The 15,070-nt window shown below is 36.9% G+C and overlaps 2 protein-coding genes across 5 annotated transcripts in view; both read right to left on the reverse strand.

Annotated features, from left to right (window-relative positions):
• shg (shotgun) overlaps window positions 1-5,687 on the reverse strand; it is a 187,224-nt gene extending 181,537 nt beyond the window's left edge. For 3 of the 4 annotated variants that reach the window (XM_053759339.2, XM_053759340.2, XM_053759338.2), the window contains exon 1: window positions 5,224-5,447. In XM_053759339.2, the coding sequence (XP_053615314.1) occupies window positions 5,224-5,308 (85 nt within the window). In that variant the 5' untranslated portion in view covers window positions 5,309-5,447. Of the gene's footprint in view, window positions 1-5,223 lie in introns of all 4 variants that reach the window. The other variant, XM_053759341.2, reaches the window with a different exon arrangement.
• A 404-nt stretch (window positions 5,688-6,091) lies between these two features.
• LOC128678343 (spondin-2-like) lies at window positions 6,092-14,076 on the reverse strand. The gene is made up of 9 exons (XM_053759809.2): window positions 13,850-14,076; window positions 13,518-13,696; window positions 12,938-13,158; window positions 12,041-12,247; window positions 11,473-11,679; window positions 8,355-8,615; window positions 7,223-7,458; window positions 6,656-6,812; window positions 6,092-6,270 (listed from the first exon to the last, which is right to left on the reverse strand). Coding segments are annotated over exons 1-9 (1,569 nt in total). The 5' UTR covers window positions 13,852-14,076; the 3' UTR covers window positions 6,092-6,171.
• Between the last annotated feature and the right edge of the window lie 994 nt (window positions 14,077-15,070).

The following is a 15,070-nucleotide window of genomic DNA, read 5'->3' on the forward strand; positions in this document are numbered from 1 at the left end:
TCTAGGACATTCCAGGCAATATATTCTTATACCTGTTTTATTGGCTTTGATACGTGTAGAAGTAAGTTTATTATCATATCCGTACATCTAGTTGGTGGTCTTCCCCAACTTTGACGTCCAGGATCATTATAAAAAGTAAAATTGCGGGTCTTTATGAAAGTATTCAGCAATCGCAATAAGTAGACCCTATGAGTCAGCCGATGTAAGATACACCGCCTTGCATTGTCCATTAGAGAGAAATAGAAACAAACGAGGCAAGTATTTTCCTTAATTTTCTCGCTATCTCGCCGGTGGCTTGAGATTTTAAAGTTATTTTTAAACTTAGTTAAAGATCCTCAAGCTTTTACAGACAATACTTTTTTCTGTTCTGTTAGTTTCCTTTAAACACTCATTATGAATACACCCTCGGCTAAGCCACACATATAACAGTTGAAGATATTTTTATAGGAGACGATGTGTTTCTTGGTCGAGGATGGCAGTTTGAGACTACTTCAAGCAAAATGTTAAATGAGTGACCACTGTGACCATTTAATGTACCATCCTCTGCAAGGCATATTTGTGTATGATCGTTTTCCTTTGGAAATTATTCCTTTCTCAAGAAAATTTACGGATCGTAATGACAGCGCAGCCGCAGCGGTCGAAACACTCTGAGAACCACCTAGAAATAGGTACAAAGTATAAAGTTTCCATTCTTCGACTCATAATAGAGACTTGGCGAAAGAGGGCAACCGCACAATCAGAAGTTAAGAACCTTAATTACTCAAATTGAACCCGGCAAATTTTGAAAACCATCGCAATCAAGAAAGTTGCTCGCGTGACTGCTGCCACGTAATTTGACAGTGTTATAGCATGCACAATCGCTCGGACTATTTCTGTTATCATACCATCGATAAGGGCAACCGTCCAGTTTATCAGAATAAATTGCGTAACGTTATAAAAATACACCTGAAGAACACGGGATTTTAATCTAGGTACTCATGCGTCCTTTTTTAAATTAATATTCTTATTATCTTATTCTTCAAATTAGTCGAAAACTCAAAAGGCAAAATTGAAAACACTCCGATAATCTTATAGCTGACGTATTCCACTTTTGGGCACCGTTTAAACAGCACCTGTCAATATGTATTAAAAAAAACATTTTTGAAATATTAATGATGGGTGCCATTTGTGAAATACCTTAGGTACCAAAACTGTACCCAAATTGGAACAATTGGAACACGGTATTTTACTAGGTAACTCTTCCTTATTTTGAACTACTTAATTGAAAAAAATAAGAATATTATAAAATAAGAATATAAAATAAACTAACTATCAAGTAATTACACAAATATTTGTAAGTAATATCATTATAACTACGAGTTTTCTTCCATATTTAATAACTAATTAATGGAACTAGTTATTTTATCAAACGCGTATTTGACTATTGCGAGTAACCTTAGATACCTACGTGCATTCTGAAAAAAAAAATGGTTGTATTACACATGATAGTATATGATTCATCATAGGAATGTAAAAGAAATTGTAAATGTTTCTTTACAATGGACAAGCAAAGCTACAAGCCTGGCCGACATTGGATAGCGACACGATGACGTCACCGCAGGGCAGCCATGTCACAGAAGCCATACACGAACCAACAGACGAGCAAACACGACCGGCTGTAAAAGGCACGATTTACATCGCTCCTTTCACACACTGCCGACTAAACTGAGTTAATATGCAGTCGTCAATATTTGTCGTACAACGCGCGGGAATCTAGTTTATTCTTTTTAAATACGCATTGAGGTGAGTGCAAGGCGCATAAATTAAGGCTAATGAATGACTTATTGTGTGAGAGACGGGAAATTATTATTGGTTAGTCGGGTTACGAGGGGTCGCGTTGTACAGTGAACAGCACATCAGGTTACCCTGCTATAACCTCTATGGCGTGGAATTAGCATTGAATTTAGGTAGGTAGGTTAATATGCTGTGTACCGTACAAGTGCCATCGACTTCGTTGTTTTCCCCATTTTCCTCGTGAAATTGTAGCGTACGAAAAGTGAAGGAAATTAATGTAATTTTCGAGATTGAAATTAGAATTAGAAGCTAAATTGAGATTTGAATGAAGTCTACAATTGGAATTTTCTGTTTGGTACTTGATTAATTGCTTATTTATTAAACTTTATTAAAAAAAAAACAAAAAAGATGTATGTTGTTTACTTTTTGAGAGATTAAATTGTATTAGGTATTACAGCACAGTGACTGCATGTTATCCGCAGAGAGAGCAGTTTGATTTCTACGAACAGTCTCAGGTAATATTTGACTTGGCATTACCGTTGTTATTTCAACAATAGATTTTGATTTCGTGCCGAAGTTGCGGATCTTGGTTCGTAAAGTTATCGATACTTGGCGTGGTATTTCTGAATGGCAAACTGTAGTGTAGTTCTGCAGTCTTTCACTCAGATTACAGTCCTTGTAACTCCACAGTTTGAATGCACTAGGTATTGAAAACTTGTGGAGGAAGTGGAGGTCAACCATAAATGGAGAATTGAGTCATTCAAAATAAGAAATGTCAAACGATCTGCAAAGAGATGGACAGGCGATACCTGAGGAAAGCCGCAGGTCGTACATTGATGAGAAAGACACAGAAGACGTTAGGCGTTCGTGAAAAAAGGAGAGAAGATGAGATGATGATAAAGAAAAGTAGGTACCTACTTTTGGTAAGGTACTTTTATTTATGTATTTTTTTAATATGAACGTTATTACACATAACACAATTTATAAACCGCTGGTACCAATAAAAATTAAGACATTTTCGTTTGAAAATTCGTCCTCGACCCGAGTTAAATTATACAAATCCTATTATTTTCTAGTAATTAAAGGTTGACCGAATCATTGGTCGAATATCAAAGTAAAGGAAATTGTCTATAATTGTAGTGAGGTGAATGAAGTACCTACTTGTGTGGAGAAATAAAAGGTCAGTGACCAACCACCAAGAAATCTATTGTCATGATAATCTGGGACTAACTGTGGATAGCAACTTAATTATCAATGATACAACCAACTGAAAATAGCGGCCCAAAGCCGCGAGGATTTCCGATCGACTTCAATTCGAAGATGGCACCCCACGATGATGATGATGATCAGAGATACGCAGGTACCTATTAGAGAAAGTTTTTTTTTATTTACTTTTGCCAAATTTGTTCCCAAAATTCTTGACGTAAACCCACGCGTTACCAGAATATTGGTAGGAAGACGCCGAGCCGATAACAACCGAAGAAATGCGTAAAGAAAGTGATAAGTATAAAGGAAGCGAATGAGATTTGTCAGGATCGTGGCAATTGAAAATCCTTTGTATCTGCCATGGGAAACAACCGTGATAATATTATGTACATATACCTATATCCGAATTTGTAAATATCAAATTGTTATTGTGAGTCACAATAGTCGCAAGGGCAGGTCAAAAAGGCGATGGAATAACGATAGTGATGAGAAAATACTTTATTTCTTTTTATTGCATTATTTGTAGGTCTTCGTGCAATAAAGAATTTACAAACAAACAAACAAACAAACAAACAAACAAACAAACAAACAAACAAACAAACAAACAAACAAACAAACAAACAAACAAACAAACAAACAAACAAACAAACAAACAAGCTACAGGATCAGTGTGTAGGTACACTGATCTTAGCTATTGCTATACATTTCTACCATAGATTCCAGACAGGATGATCGAAATACAACTTACATAGTAGGTATCGCGTCTTTATTCTTTATAAGAACAGTGCCAAGAGTTTAGATGATATCTAAGCAAAATGCCTTTCCATCGTGTGATTTTGCGATTAGTCCTAACTATCCTAATCCTAACTAATATTATATGCGAAAGTAAGCTTGTTTGTTAGTTACCTCTTCACGCTCTATCCTACCTATTATAATGATATAAAATTTTTGTTCATACGCATTATTTTAATCGCATTTAGTTCAATCTTCGAAATTCATATCTTCAATCTAATTAGTGAAATGATTTCAAAATCGCTTACCTTCCACTTCCACCTCTATCTGTGAGCTGCTAATAGGTACGAGTAGGAGTCTTAATTTCATGGAAATGCCAATTTACTTTAGTAGCTGACGTTTATCAAACAGCAAATTTTCGTAGAATCTCTAATCACTGGTTTGATTACGAATAAACTTCATAGGTATTATCAGGGTAATCTGAGATAAAAGCAGCGGGAAACTAGAAATACTCTTGTTAGGTAGGTACCTACTTATTTGTAATTTTAACTTTATTATACGAAAAATAAATAAAAAAAATAATTTAGTTTATTATTTTTTTATATTAATAATCCTTACATACCTACCTATTATAAAACAAAGTCTTCTACCGCGTCTGTCTGTTCGCGATAAACTAAAAAACTACTGCATGTAATTTCATGTGGTTTTCACCAATAGGTACTAGACAGAGATTCCTGAGAAAGGTTTCGGGGTAGGTACCTAGGTAGATATTTTATTGTTTTTACACGAGCGAAGCCGGGACGGTCCGCTAGTAAAAAATAAAATCGATGCGGTAGGTAGGTATCTTACATTATGCTAGCTATCAAATACCTAGATAGGTACCTACCTCAACTACAGAATTTAGAATACTTTCAATCTGTCTACAACTCGAAATTTGAAATTATTCTAAAGCCTATTTTAATTTCGATCAAGCACGATAATTTAGGTAGGTAGGTGCCTATTCGACAGGCAAGCAGGCACCAACTAGGTACCGGCTATAGGTAGCTACCTACCTACTATTGCTTATTAGGTAGGTAAGTAGGTAGGTACATTTTTCTGTGATTAGTCTAGAAACTTGTTTTGATTCAATTCAACGGTAAATGATGAGTCAAGTTTACGACTAATCAAAGGCAAACTAACACCGAGGTGTTGCTATCGATGCACTGATAAACCCTTATCTATCATACAGGCACTGTGGTACAAACTACCTCGTTTTACTCCAACTTGAAATGCCGCAGTTCAAAATGACAACCCGGAAATGCTTGTTATGATGAGTCACTATTACACAATCTCGCTTGTATCCAGTCAACGGCCGTTGAAATTACCCACGTGGTTAAAATTACAAAATTACAGGTAACAGCCGGTAAGTTGGGATTCCTAAGCGTTCCGAGAACCAAACACAAAGCCGGTAGAACAAAAGAGGTAGCACGGCCCAAGCACGTTCAGGCACACAGGTAAGAAAGCTGTTTTTACCTTTTGTATACTGCGCAGACGCCGCGTTCACCGCTGCCACGATCAACCAGGCTATCAAGCCCCTTTCACCCCCGCACCACTTCATCTTGACTTATTTTCTTGATCAACTTATAAATTTCAATCACGTCACTACAACTTGTCACCGGCTCTGGACTCCAATCACACATACGCACACTATCACAGCATATAAACGCACATCCATTTGAAAAATGTTCGTTTCTTCGATAAGGTAACCGCTTCGCGCGTCGTGGGACCAAGTATGCAGGTAAAATGAGTAAGCCTATTAAGTTTCAATGAGTTAAAACTACTTATTAACAACGGTGCTAGTCAACTAAACGCTAAACTGTACGTCCGGCACGGTAGTTCTGCACAGAATTATGTTTGGAAACTTCACATATTTTCGTAAAAATATTCCGAAGTTTATAGGAGAGACGGACGCAACGCGCGACACGACCGCCCGGCGCATCGTTCGCGGCAGACTGGCGTGAAGTGAGCGAACAATCAACAAGTCGCGGTTGCGAGGCGGTGCTTACGGCCGCATGCGCGTTCGCGTCTATGTTCATGCCTGACCACAAACAATGTTGACAGGCTTGGTTGCTTGCCCCCGCGCCGCGACCCGCCGCCGCGCGCCGGCCGGCGAAACAGAACAGGCCAAGCGAAACTTCAAGTTTTCCAAGACCACTCTCGAGAACAGGTTATTTTCGCGCAAAAAACAAGAAGACAGGATTTCTCCGATCGCGCCTGTTCGGAAATGCCTCGTCTCGTCTAGCCGAGGATGAAAACAAAACTTACACGAGTTTACGATCCACTGGGACAAATAAGTAAAGCAACTTCATACATGGTATCATTATCATTGTTCTTTTATTTGTCCTCATTGCAGTTTTTAAGCCTCAAGCAGAATAAAAAGTTGAAGATAAATGATTTATAGATTAGGTTGAAGATAATGATTTAATTTAATAAGAAACAATTAACAAAACAATACTGGTTCTCAACTGTTCTATCCGCCTCGCAATCCACTGGCGAGACGTAGCTCCAGTCTTCTTGATTCTGCAAAGGAAAACAAAGAATTCTAAAAACTAGTACTGCGAACCGGGTCTGGCTGGTTATGGCAACTTAGAGCAATTTCCAACAACTCAATTGGCTACTTGAAAAATAAAATGCATATAGGTATTTAAAGAATCAAATACTTACAAATAATTAAATGTCAGTTTAATTGATCAGTATTATTAATTATGAGATTTACTATTTTCTCATTGTAGTATATTAGAAATGCTTTTTGACTCCAAAATCCGTGACGTCACAATACATTGCTGACATACAAGCTCCATATAAAACAAATGTTTTTGTCAATTAGAATAAGTATCTGATTTGACTATTTGGAAAGTAGCCACTTACATTTTTTTTCTTAGGCGACTATTACAATTCAACTTACCCTCGACACATAGTCGTCCATGCGTCTCCGTGTCCTGGTCTGCTGCCCCCTGCCACAGACTCCGTCAGCAGACTGACATGCGGACCACTCGCTCCATTGACTCATACGGCAGTGGTTCTGAGTGGATTCTCCCAATTGAGGCTCATCTTGAGATTCTCTGCAAATAAAATATTTATGGACCATGCGAAGTGGAGACGAAAAAAATAGGGAAGTGGACCCTGGGTTCCAACGCTCAACGGCGGAAGAAGAAACCGGGAAAACGCTCAGATGAGGAGATTATACTTATTTGTATTACAAGAAACAGTATACAATTAAAACATTACAAGGAAGGATACAACTTTATTCCCCAAAAAATCTTTAAAATTCTTTATTCAATTTAGGATGATATACCTACATTATTTTGACTTAAAAAAAAAACTTAAACTAAGTCTACCACTGACTTCCAAAGCGCAAGTGAAGAAAAAGCGGCGCAACAAAATTCACCGCAGTCTTTTCTCCAAAGACGTCAATTAACATATATGTAGGTCTTATACATATATTAAAAACTAAGAACTAAGATCAACTCACTCTTCCTCTTCATCGTCATCTCCGTCTTCTCTTTCTTGTTCGTTCTCATCCTGTCCCTCTTGCACATCACTACAATCCTCCCCCACCAGTGGGTAAATATCAAGTCTCCGAACCTTGAGGATGGCAAATGGCCGAAGTTCCTTCAGATTGGTCTGATAGAAGGGGGAGTCTTTATTGAAGGAGCCCACTTCAACTCTTTTAATGACTTCCTGAATTTGGGATTTGGATTTCTTTGACTGAAAGAGAAATTTAAAACAAAATTGATTTTCGAAATTTAATGGCCGCTACACACTATCGTCACGACGGACTAATTTAACTCGAGTGATTTATGTATGTGTAGGTATTAGGTGGTATTAGGTGAATATTTCATCCATTTGTACTTTGAAATGTGAATAATTGTAACATAAAAAATTGTACCAGTATTTGTATTACTTTAGGAGGGGAGACCTGGTGATCTGTGAGATAGCTTCTTCGAACACCTAATTGAGGCACCAGATCTCCGCAACTAATAGTGAACGATATCTTCATCATGTACATCATTATGTAGTCTAACATGTTGTACTGTGTTGTGGAAACAAAATAAATATTATTTTTACGACGCGAATGAATGAACATGGTAGTTGTTAGTAATCAATAAAATAAACATTGCATAAAGTGCATTTCTAACATTACGTCCATTTGAAAGAGGGGAAACCTGTGCCAACTTGCTGCATCAAATTAAATTGCGCTTTACAATTTATGATTGAGTGCCTAATGTAGCTTGTCGTCGCAAGCTGGCACAGTTCCGTACGATGGAGATGTACTTTTAAGCAAAGGACCTGTTTTTAACATTTCTGGTGCTATTTAACATCGCAGGTCAATAACAGTAACTATATACTGTGACGTATAGGACGTTCTTTATGACTTTTTTGCTATCAAAAAACAATTTCTCATAGGTCGCATTGATTCCGGTGACTGAAAATTTCGCGGGGAAACTTGGTTGACGTTGAGTATGTACGCGATTATTTGTCACTAAATGGCGGTAGGTCGTCGTAAAAGTCATGTCTTTAAGCCTTTAAGCGACTGGAATAAATACTGACATCTGTGTTACACATTCTAAAGTAAGAGAAGCTATTTTAACATTTCCTCTCACCTCATAAGAGACGCCGTCCATAGTGCCAACGTCCCAAGGGTACAGCGGTATCTGTCCCTTCTCCAGCCACCCGTGCAGAGTGCACAGCTCAAACTGGGAGGTCCCCAGGAACCAATCAGGAGACGGCCTCATGGCCACAGCCAGGGAGAAGAGGTGGTGGAAACGGTCTACTCGGAAAATGGCGTGCGACGGCTCCGACATGTAGGGATGGTGGCGCCTCTTACCCCTGATCAAGGTTCTGGTACCGTACTTTTCGTTCATCTGAAATTAAATAATTAGCACAGGACTTTAGGAAGTGGCGCGAAAAACAGGAGGCCTATAACCAGCAGTGTATGTCATGTAGGTTGAAAATAATAATGGAGATAAAGGACTGAATGGGCAAAAATACGTAATTAATAAATCTGATCAATTAAAGTGACATTTAATTATTGTGTTTGGTAAATAAAATACGTTAATGTATTTACTTCATAAGACACCTGGTCTGAAAGAATCAAATTCCATGTTTGACTTATTAGTGAAATGACGTAATTGAAGTCGAACAAAAACCGGCCTGAAAAATGATATGAAAATCCATTATTCCATCAATATTTAATGACAGCAATGAGTATTATTTTTTAAAAGAAGCATATTTATAATGCAGTCTGGCAGAAAATATTATTGTATTTTAAAATACGAACTATGTAGGTAGGTACTGCATATGTCAATATTTGATGGACGTTACTATTATGTTGAAAACTCACAAAAAACTCAAAACCTACAGAGTACTTCCCGTTGATCTGGAATCATGAAATTCGCCATGAAGCAATAACTATGTAGATAAAGGGAAAAAATATTGTCATCGTAGGCAGGTGTCGTAGAAAGCACTATGTATCACTCGACAGATTTACTCGGTGAACATAATGTACTATTTTTACCAAGTCAAGTAACCAATAAAATTGCGAAGGTTTTTTGCTGCGAGGATGACGGCCCAAGATATAAATGTCTGTAGCTGATGGTGAATAGAGATGATTTGATGCTTGTAAAAATCATAATGGCTATAAATATAAACGGAGGTCGAGAACCGAATTTAATTTTGTCATAAGTATATAATCCGATTCCAAGTGGGAGATTAATAACTCTTGGGAATAATTTGGCGTTCATTGACTGTTATATTCTTTATTATATTTGGTTTGGCTCTATGTTTATTTTATTCCTACTTAGTGATGTCTGTCAGACATTAGTTTATAAAGTTTAAACAAGAAAGATACGATATTCAGCTTTATACTCTTAACATGCGATTGATTCTTACACTATCACTATCACATGACTTTGTACGAAATGTTTTTCCAGAAATCTTGCTTGTTTACCAGGAAAACTTAAGAATTTCTCCGTGATATAGGGAGCAATAAAAAGAAAGTTTCCATTTATCCTACTTCCAAAACAAACGTACGTCTTTTAAGATTTCATATATTTTTTTATTTTGGACAAATTTTCTATGATGATCTTGCACTTCAATTATTTCTTCTTTCAAGAAAAATACACCTTAAAATACACCCACATAATACAAAGATTTGTTATATAGTTTATATATTTTCTTGGTTGAATTTTAGCCAGTTTTAACGACTACGTATAGTTATTCTGTTGGTTACCAGTGCCTATCTAACTAATCAAAATAAGTTTTAAGAGATGGAAGGATGCGGGACCTATCTTACCAAATCTGTATTCTTGAAATAACGACTCATTCAAAATAAGGATTTTCAATGATTAGAAATGTTTGTCATCAGCAAAAACCTAAAAGAATTCCTAGGTGAATTTTGAGTAACAAGCAACAATTTAAAAAGTATAAAAAACCAGCCTGCTTATGAATCCTTGTATTGAGTCCTTTAATTTGATACCCATGTTGTAGTATTCGATAAAAAAATGTTTCTCACGAAGTCCAATGTCGTTGCACCGCCGCCGCCATGTTTGTTTTTTTAAAGACCTAAGAACCTCAGAACAATAACTAATGCAAAGACACAAGAAGAATATACTCGGGCAGCTAAGGCGAATGTAACATACCTCAATTATTGAAATCCGTCAAGCGGTTTTGTATAGATGAGGTAATAAAGAATATTACATACATACAAGATACGTAAGAAAAAAATCAATCCTTTGCAGTCGAATAAAAATGGAACCAGTAATACCTATGTGTTGGTATCGAGAGATGTATTGCCATCTAAATCAATACAGACGCGATCCCAGGCAGCCGGTAATTGGAACATACCACCGCTGTTGAGGCTTCATTTCAAATGATTTCATGCTCTTACTGAACTTCAAAATGAGGATTTTATTAGATCTCAAAGTAAAGCAATAATATAAATGTAATAAATAACGCGAGAAATGCGTTTCTTAAGCTGTTGTGAAACATTTAAAAGTCAATGGAAATTTACCTAGGCCTGACATGGCCGAAATGTGTGTCGAAGAAATTTGAGAACTGCAAATAGCGGACAGTCGGGTCGAGTGGTCCAGGATGATGCATTGGCTACTGATAGAGCAAGCTGTATGCTTCTTTTTCGCCTCGGTCTGTTTTGATACAGTTTCCATTGTTATTGAGACAATTTATTCCCGAAGCTTTATAGACCTCGTATGAAGTCGGGTCGCTAGAGTTAGGTATTGCCACATTTTGAGCGTCTACATAGGTGCGTAATGTAGTTTTATTTGTTTGGCCACAACAATCGTGGTCACGAGTTGAACGCCTGATGACGAGCTACAATTAGTCTCATCGTTTGTTTATTGTTTTTTTAAACTTTGCAGTGTGTACATATCTTTATTATCACTCTTATCGTTCTTTCTAATTATATCACTAGCTTATGCCCGCGGCTTCGCCTGCGAGAATTTCCCACGGGAACAGTTATTTTTCCGGGATGAAAGGCATGTCCTATGTCCTTTTCCATGCTTTAATGCTACATGTACCTATGCAAAATTTCAAGAAAAATTTTTGAGTATATGTTGAGTATATAGAGCGTGAAGACGTAACAAACAAACAATTAAACAAACTTATTTTCGCATTTATTTATATTAATAATATTAGTTATGATTAGGATATACTATACCCCGTCTCCTTCCAAAGGTCTAAAGAAGAAAACAGAATACTACGTACTGCTTCAATAATAGACCTCTCCAAAAGAGAAATGTCTCCGTCCTCCGCCAGTTTCTGCATACCAGGGCTCGCCTGGTGTCCAGTCTTCCAGAGGATGTAGTCGAAGTCATGAGAGGCGCCCACCATGTGGCTGTAGCCGTTCTCATCCGGCTTGCTCGGGTAGTGGTATGGATGGGTCAGACGGGACCATTTACCTTCGAAGATAACCTAGAAAAGATTGATTAATATGGATTTGACGTATTGCGGTGGTGGTGTGAACCGAAAGGTCCCAAGATCGAATCCTACTCGTGCCACATGAGTTTGTATATTAATTTGACTCTTGTATAGTAGTTTTCATCGATCACCACTTGCTTGCGATGAAGGAAAACATCTTGAGGAAACCTGAACAATGATTGATTGTTAACATGTATGTGAAATGGAGAAGGCAATGGCAAAGCACTCAATTTACAGTGCCAAGATAGTTGTTGAGTGTGTTTTATTTCATGTAACCACCACGACCCTCAGTCATGAGGAATAAAACTATAGAGGAGATGACAATACTTTCATTTACTATCAATACTATACTAACCTCATATCTGGCTTCACTACATAGATTGCACGTGGGGTTCGGATCCTCAGGGGGACTATCCTCGGCACGCATGCTGTCCTTCTTGATGAGGACTGTGAGGTTCCCGTCTCCCTCTCCGGAGTACCACACCTCATCGTTCTCGGCCACCGTGGCACGTAGACGTACCTCCTGATTCGCATCGCTCGGTTGGGGTGATATCCAGTGGATCTGTTTATTGAAGTTACAATATAATGACTGCTGTGTACAACATAAATAATAACCTATCGAGTAGAAAATAAAGGTGATAATTATGATGAAATCTACCAGATCCACTTTCATCATTTTCTGCCGCCTCATAGCAGTGCTTGCATTGTTGGGTAGTTCGCAGAGCGTTGCGGCGACCGCTGCGGTATTTACAATCCTTCAATTTTCTTAAAAAAGGAATCATTTCCAAAATCAATAATTCATAAAATTCACATTATTACAGTACAGAGTAATTAATGTAAAGTCATATAGTAAGACTCTTTCTTGTCTTTGTTAAAATTGGAAAAATTGTAATGACAGCGCGAAAACGCAGCGGTCGAAACGCTCTGCGAACTGTTGTGTTCCGGTTTGAAGAGTTGGACGATAGATGTCATTGATTTATTAATCTGTTTAATTAATTTATTAATCTGCGTCAGAAGCTACCCGGACAAGTCCTATCTGAGGTTTATTTTTGATTTATGCACACCCAACGTTACGTACGTGTATTGTCTACATAATAAGTGCTGTTTACACAGCTGCTGTGTGTAGACAATACAAATAATATTAAAAAAAAAATAGATTAAAATCAGGTCAGCCATTTGGCTGCTACGAGGCCACGGACAGACATACTCTGTCGAGGGCCTTAAAAATCAAGTAGCTAAGTAATTTCCCTACCTCTATTTTGTATTTATTAGAGTTATCAGTATTTTCAACGGAGACGGAGCATTTTTCACTATATCTGGACTTGCTCCCTATTCCTGTGTCCAGGATCTTAAGGCTGCCGACATCTGTGGTTTTAGGGGCGATTTCGTAGGGGGTGGTGTCCACATTAGGGTCTTCAGCAGTGATGACAAACCAGCGGAATGGCCGGGTACTGTTCAGGGATTTTAATGTCACTGAAATCAATGAATGCGTAAAAATGCATAAAAATATCGTTTATAAGTATGTTTTAAAATTATGTCTCGATATAAAAATATCGAGACCTAATTTTAAAACAACTTTAAAAATTAAGAATATTAGAACGATTTTAAAGCCTAAGTTAAATACTTTTTAAAGGAATTAGTTACTCAATGGAATTTTTAACATTACGAACACTTATTTTAGAAAAATATTCTCTTACCAACGCCTGACAAATTTCGTAATGCAAAATAATATGTTTACAACGTTGCGTTGAAAATTACAATTTATACGTTAAACATTTTCTAGGAAATACGAATTAAAGTTTTACTCATGCACTAAACCTGTATATACTGACCTACATACGTCTGGTCCGGTAAATATTCTAATTCATGTTTTTCCGTTTCAATTGTTAGCGAAAACAAGTTGTTGTTTTCACTCGGTCCCACTTTTGCGTTTGGTGGTGTCTGGTCGCATCTTTCTAGTTGGCCGACATTCAAATTTGTCCAAAATATCAATAAGATATATTTTACATACCTGAGAAAACAATCAAAAGTCAATACAACAAAGCATGGCGCCAATTAAAAGTAAGTTTTGATCAAGCTAACACTACAACAGGCCGACATAATTTTATTCATGTTTATTGATCTTAATTAGAAGTCTATTTTATATAATATTTTATATTCTTACATTGTGTTTAGGTATACACACTTTTGACTTAAAAAAAATAAAAAGATCACAAAATTCACTTCACTCGTACATTTACACGACTACATCTATAATTCACAGTCGATTTTACATCGATAAACTTAGATTTTCGATGCCTATATCGATACTCAAGGGACACGGTGCAAATTCAATTTGTAGAAATCGATTAGGTTATCGCGTCAACTAAACGTGGTCTCCTGAAACTAAACGAAAATAAACGGGGCTCGTGTCTATTGGCTCTCGGCCAAGTAACCAAATACAGAGAGCACAGACTTGCAACTGGCGGCTGGTGGAATGAAACACACAATGTGGTGGTCAGATGTCAGCCTGCGTCTTTCATAAAATCTAACAACAGAGTTGGCATTAACAAACTCGACAAGAAACGTTTCCCTTCTTCCTAACGGAGTTATTTTTAAGCCACCTTTCTTAAGTCGTCTTTGGAGAAAAGCTTGCTGATAAATTTGTTGCGTTGCTTCTTTTTTAACATGGAAGTAGAAAATATACTTTTGAGTTAATTTTGGTTTAAAAAAGCTAAAAAAAAGTTTACTGATAAATTTGTTGCGTTGCTTCTTCTTTAACTTATACTTCAATAAGTGATATATATGTACTTTATATTAAAAGATTTACTTGTTTACTAGTCAAAAAATATTATTCCACAATGTTAATCCCATAAAACTTAAGTAATACATGTTTGAAACGTGTTTGATAACATTTTATCGCAAAATAGACTAAATTTTTTTACTATAATTTTGGCCACAAGTTTGTGTAACTTCTGTGTGTTCGGTATTTTGTCCTAAAATCCGAATTACCACATATTTCTTCAGGACAAGTTGGTAGTGGGGCAATGTTTTGTACTTTGTTTTCATTTTAAGGTTATTTTGTTTGACATAAAGCTGGGGTTACATTTCTCTTTAGCAAAAAAATCCAACGAAATTAGAAAAACAAATATCTATTTGTTAAACACATAGCACCATCAGGTCATGCTTATCATAATAATGCATTGTCAAGGAAACCGAAGCGACGCACGACGCGGAAAATTTTAACTCTGTATATGAAATGCAGGAGAAGGCAGGTAAAATTTGATTACAGACAGACAGGACAACTAAAACTAAATAAAATCATGAAATAGCTTCTGAAACAAATATCGCAATAAATAATTTCACAGTCAGTGACAATGTGAATAGTCTGTTTGTCAGGAAACAA

This window comes from Plodia interpunctella, chromosome 19 (assembly GCF_027563975.2).
Source record: "Plodia interpunctella isolate USDA-ARS_2022_Savannah chromosome 19, ilPloInte3.2, whole genome shotgun sequence".
In the NCBI taxonomy this organism is placed as follows: Eukaryota; Metazoa; Arthropoda; class Insecta; order Lepidoptera; family Pyralidae; genus Plodia; species Plodia interpunctella.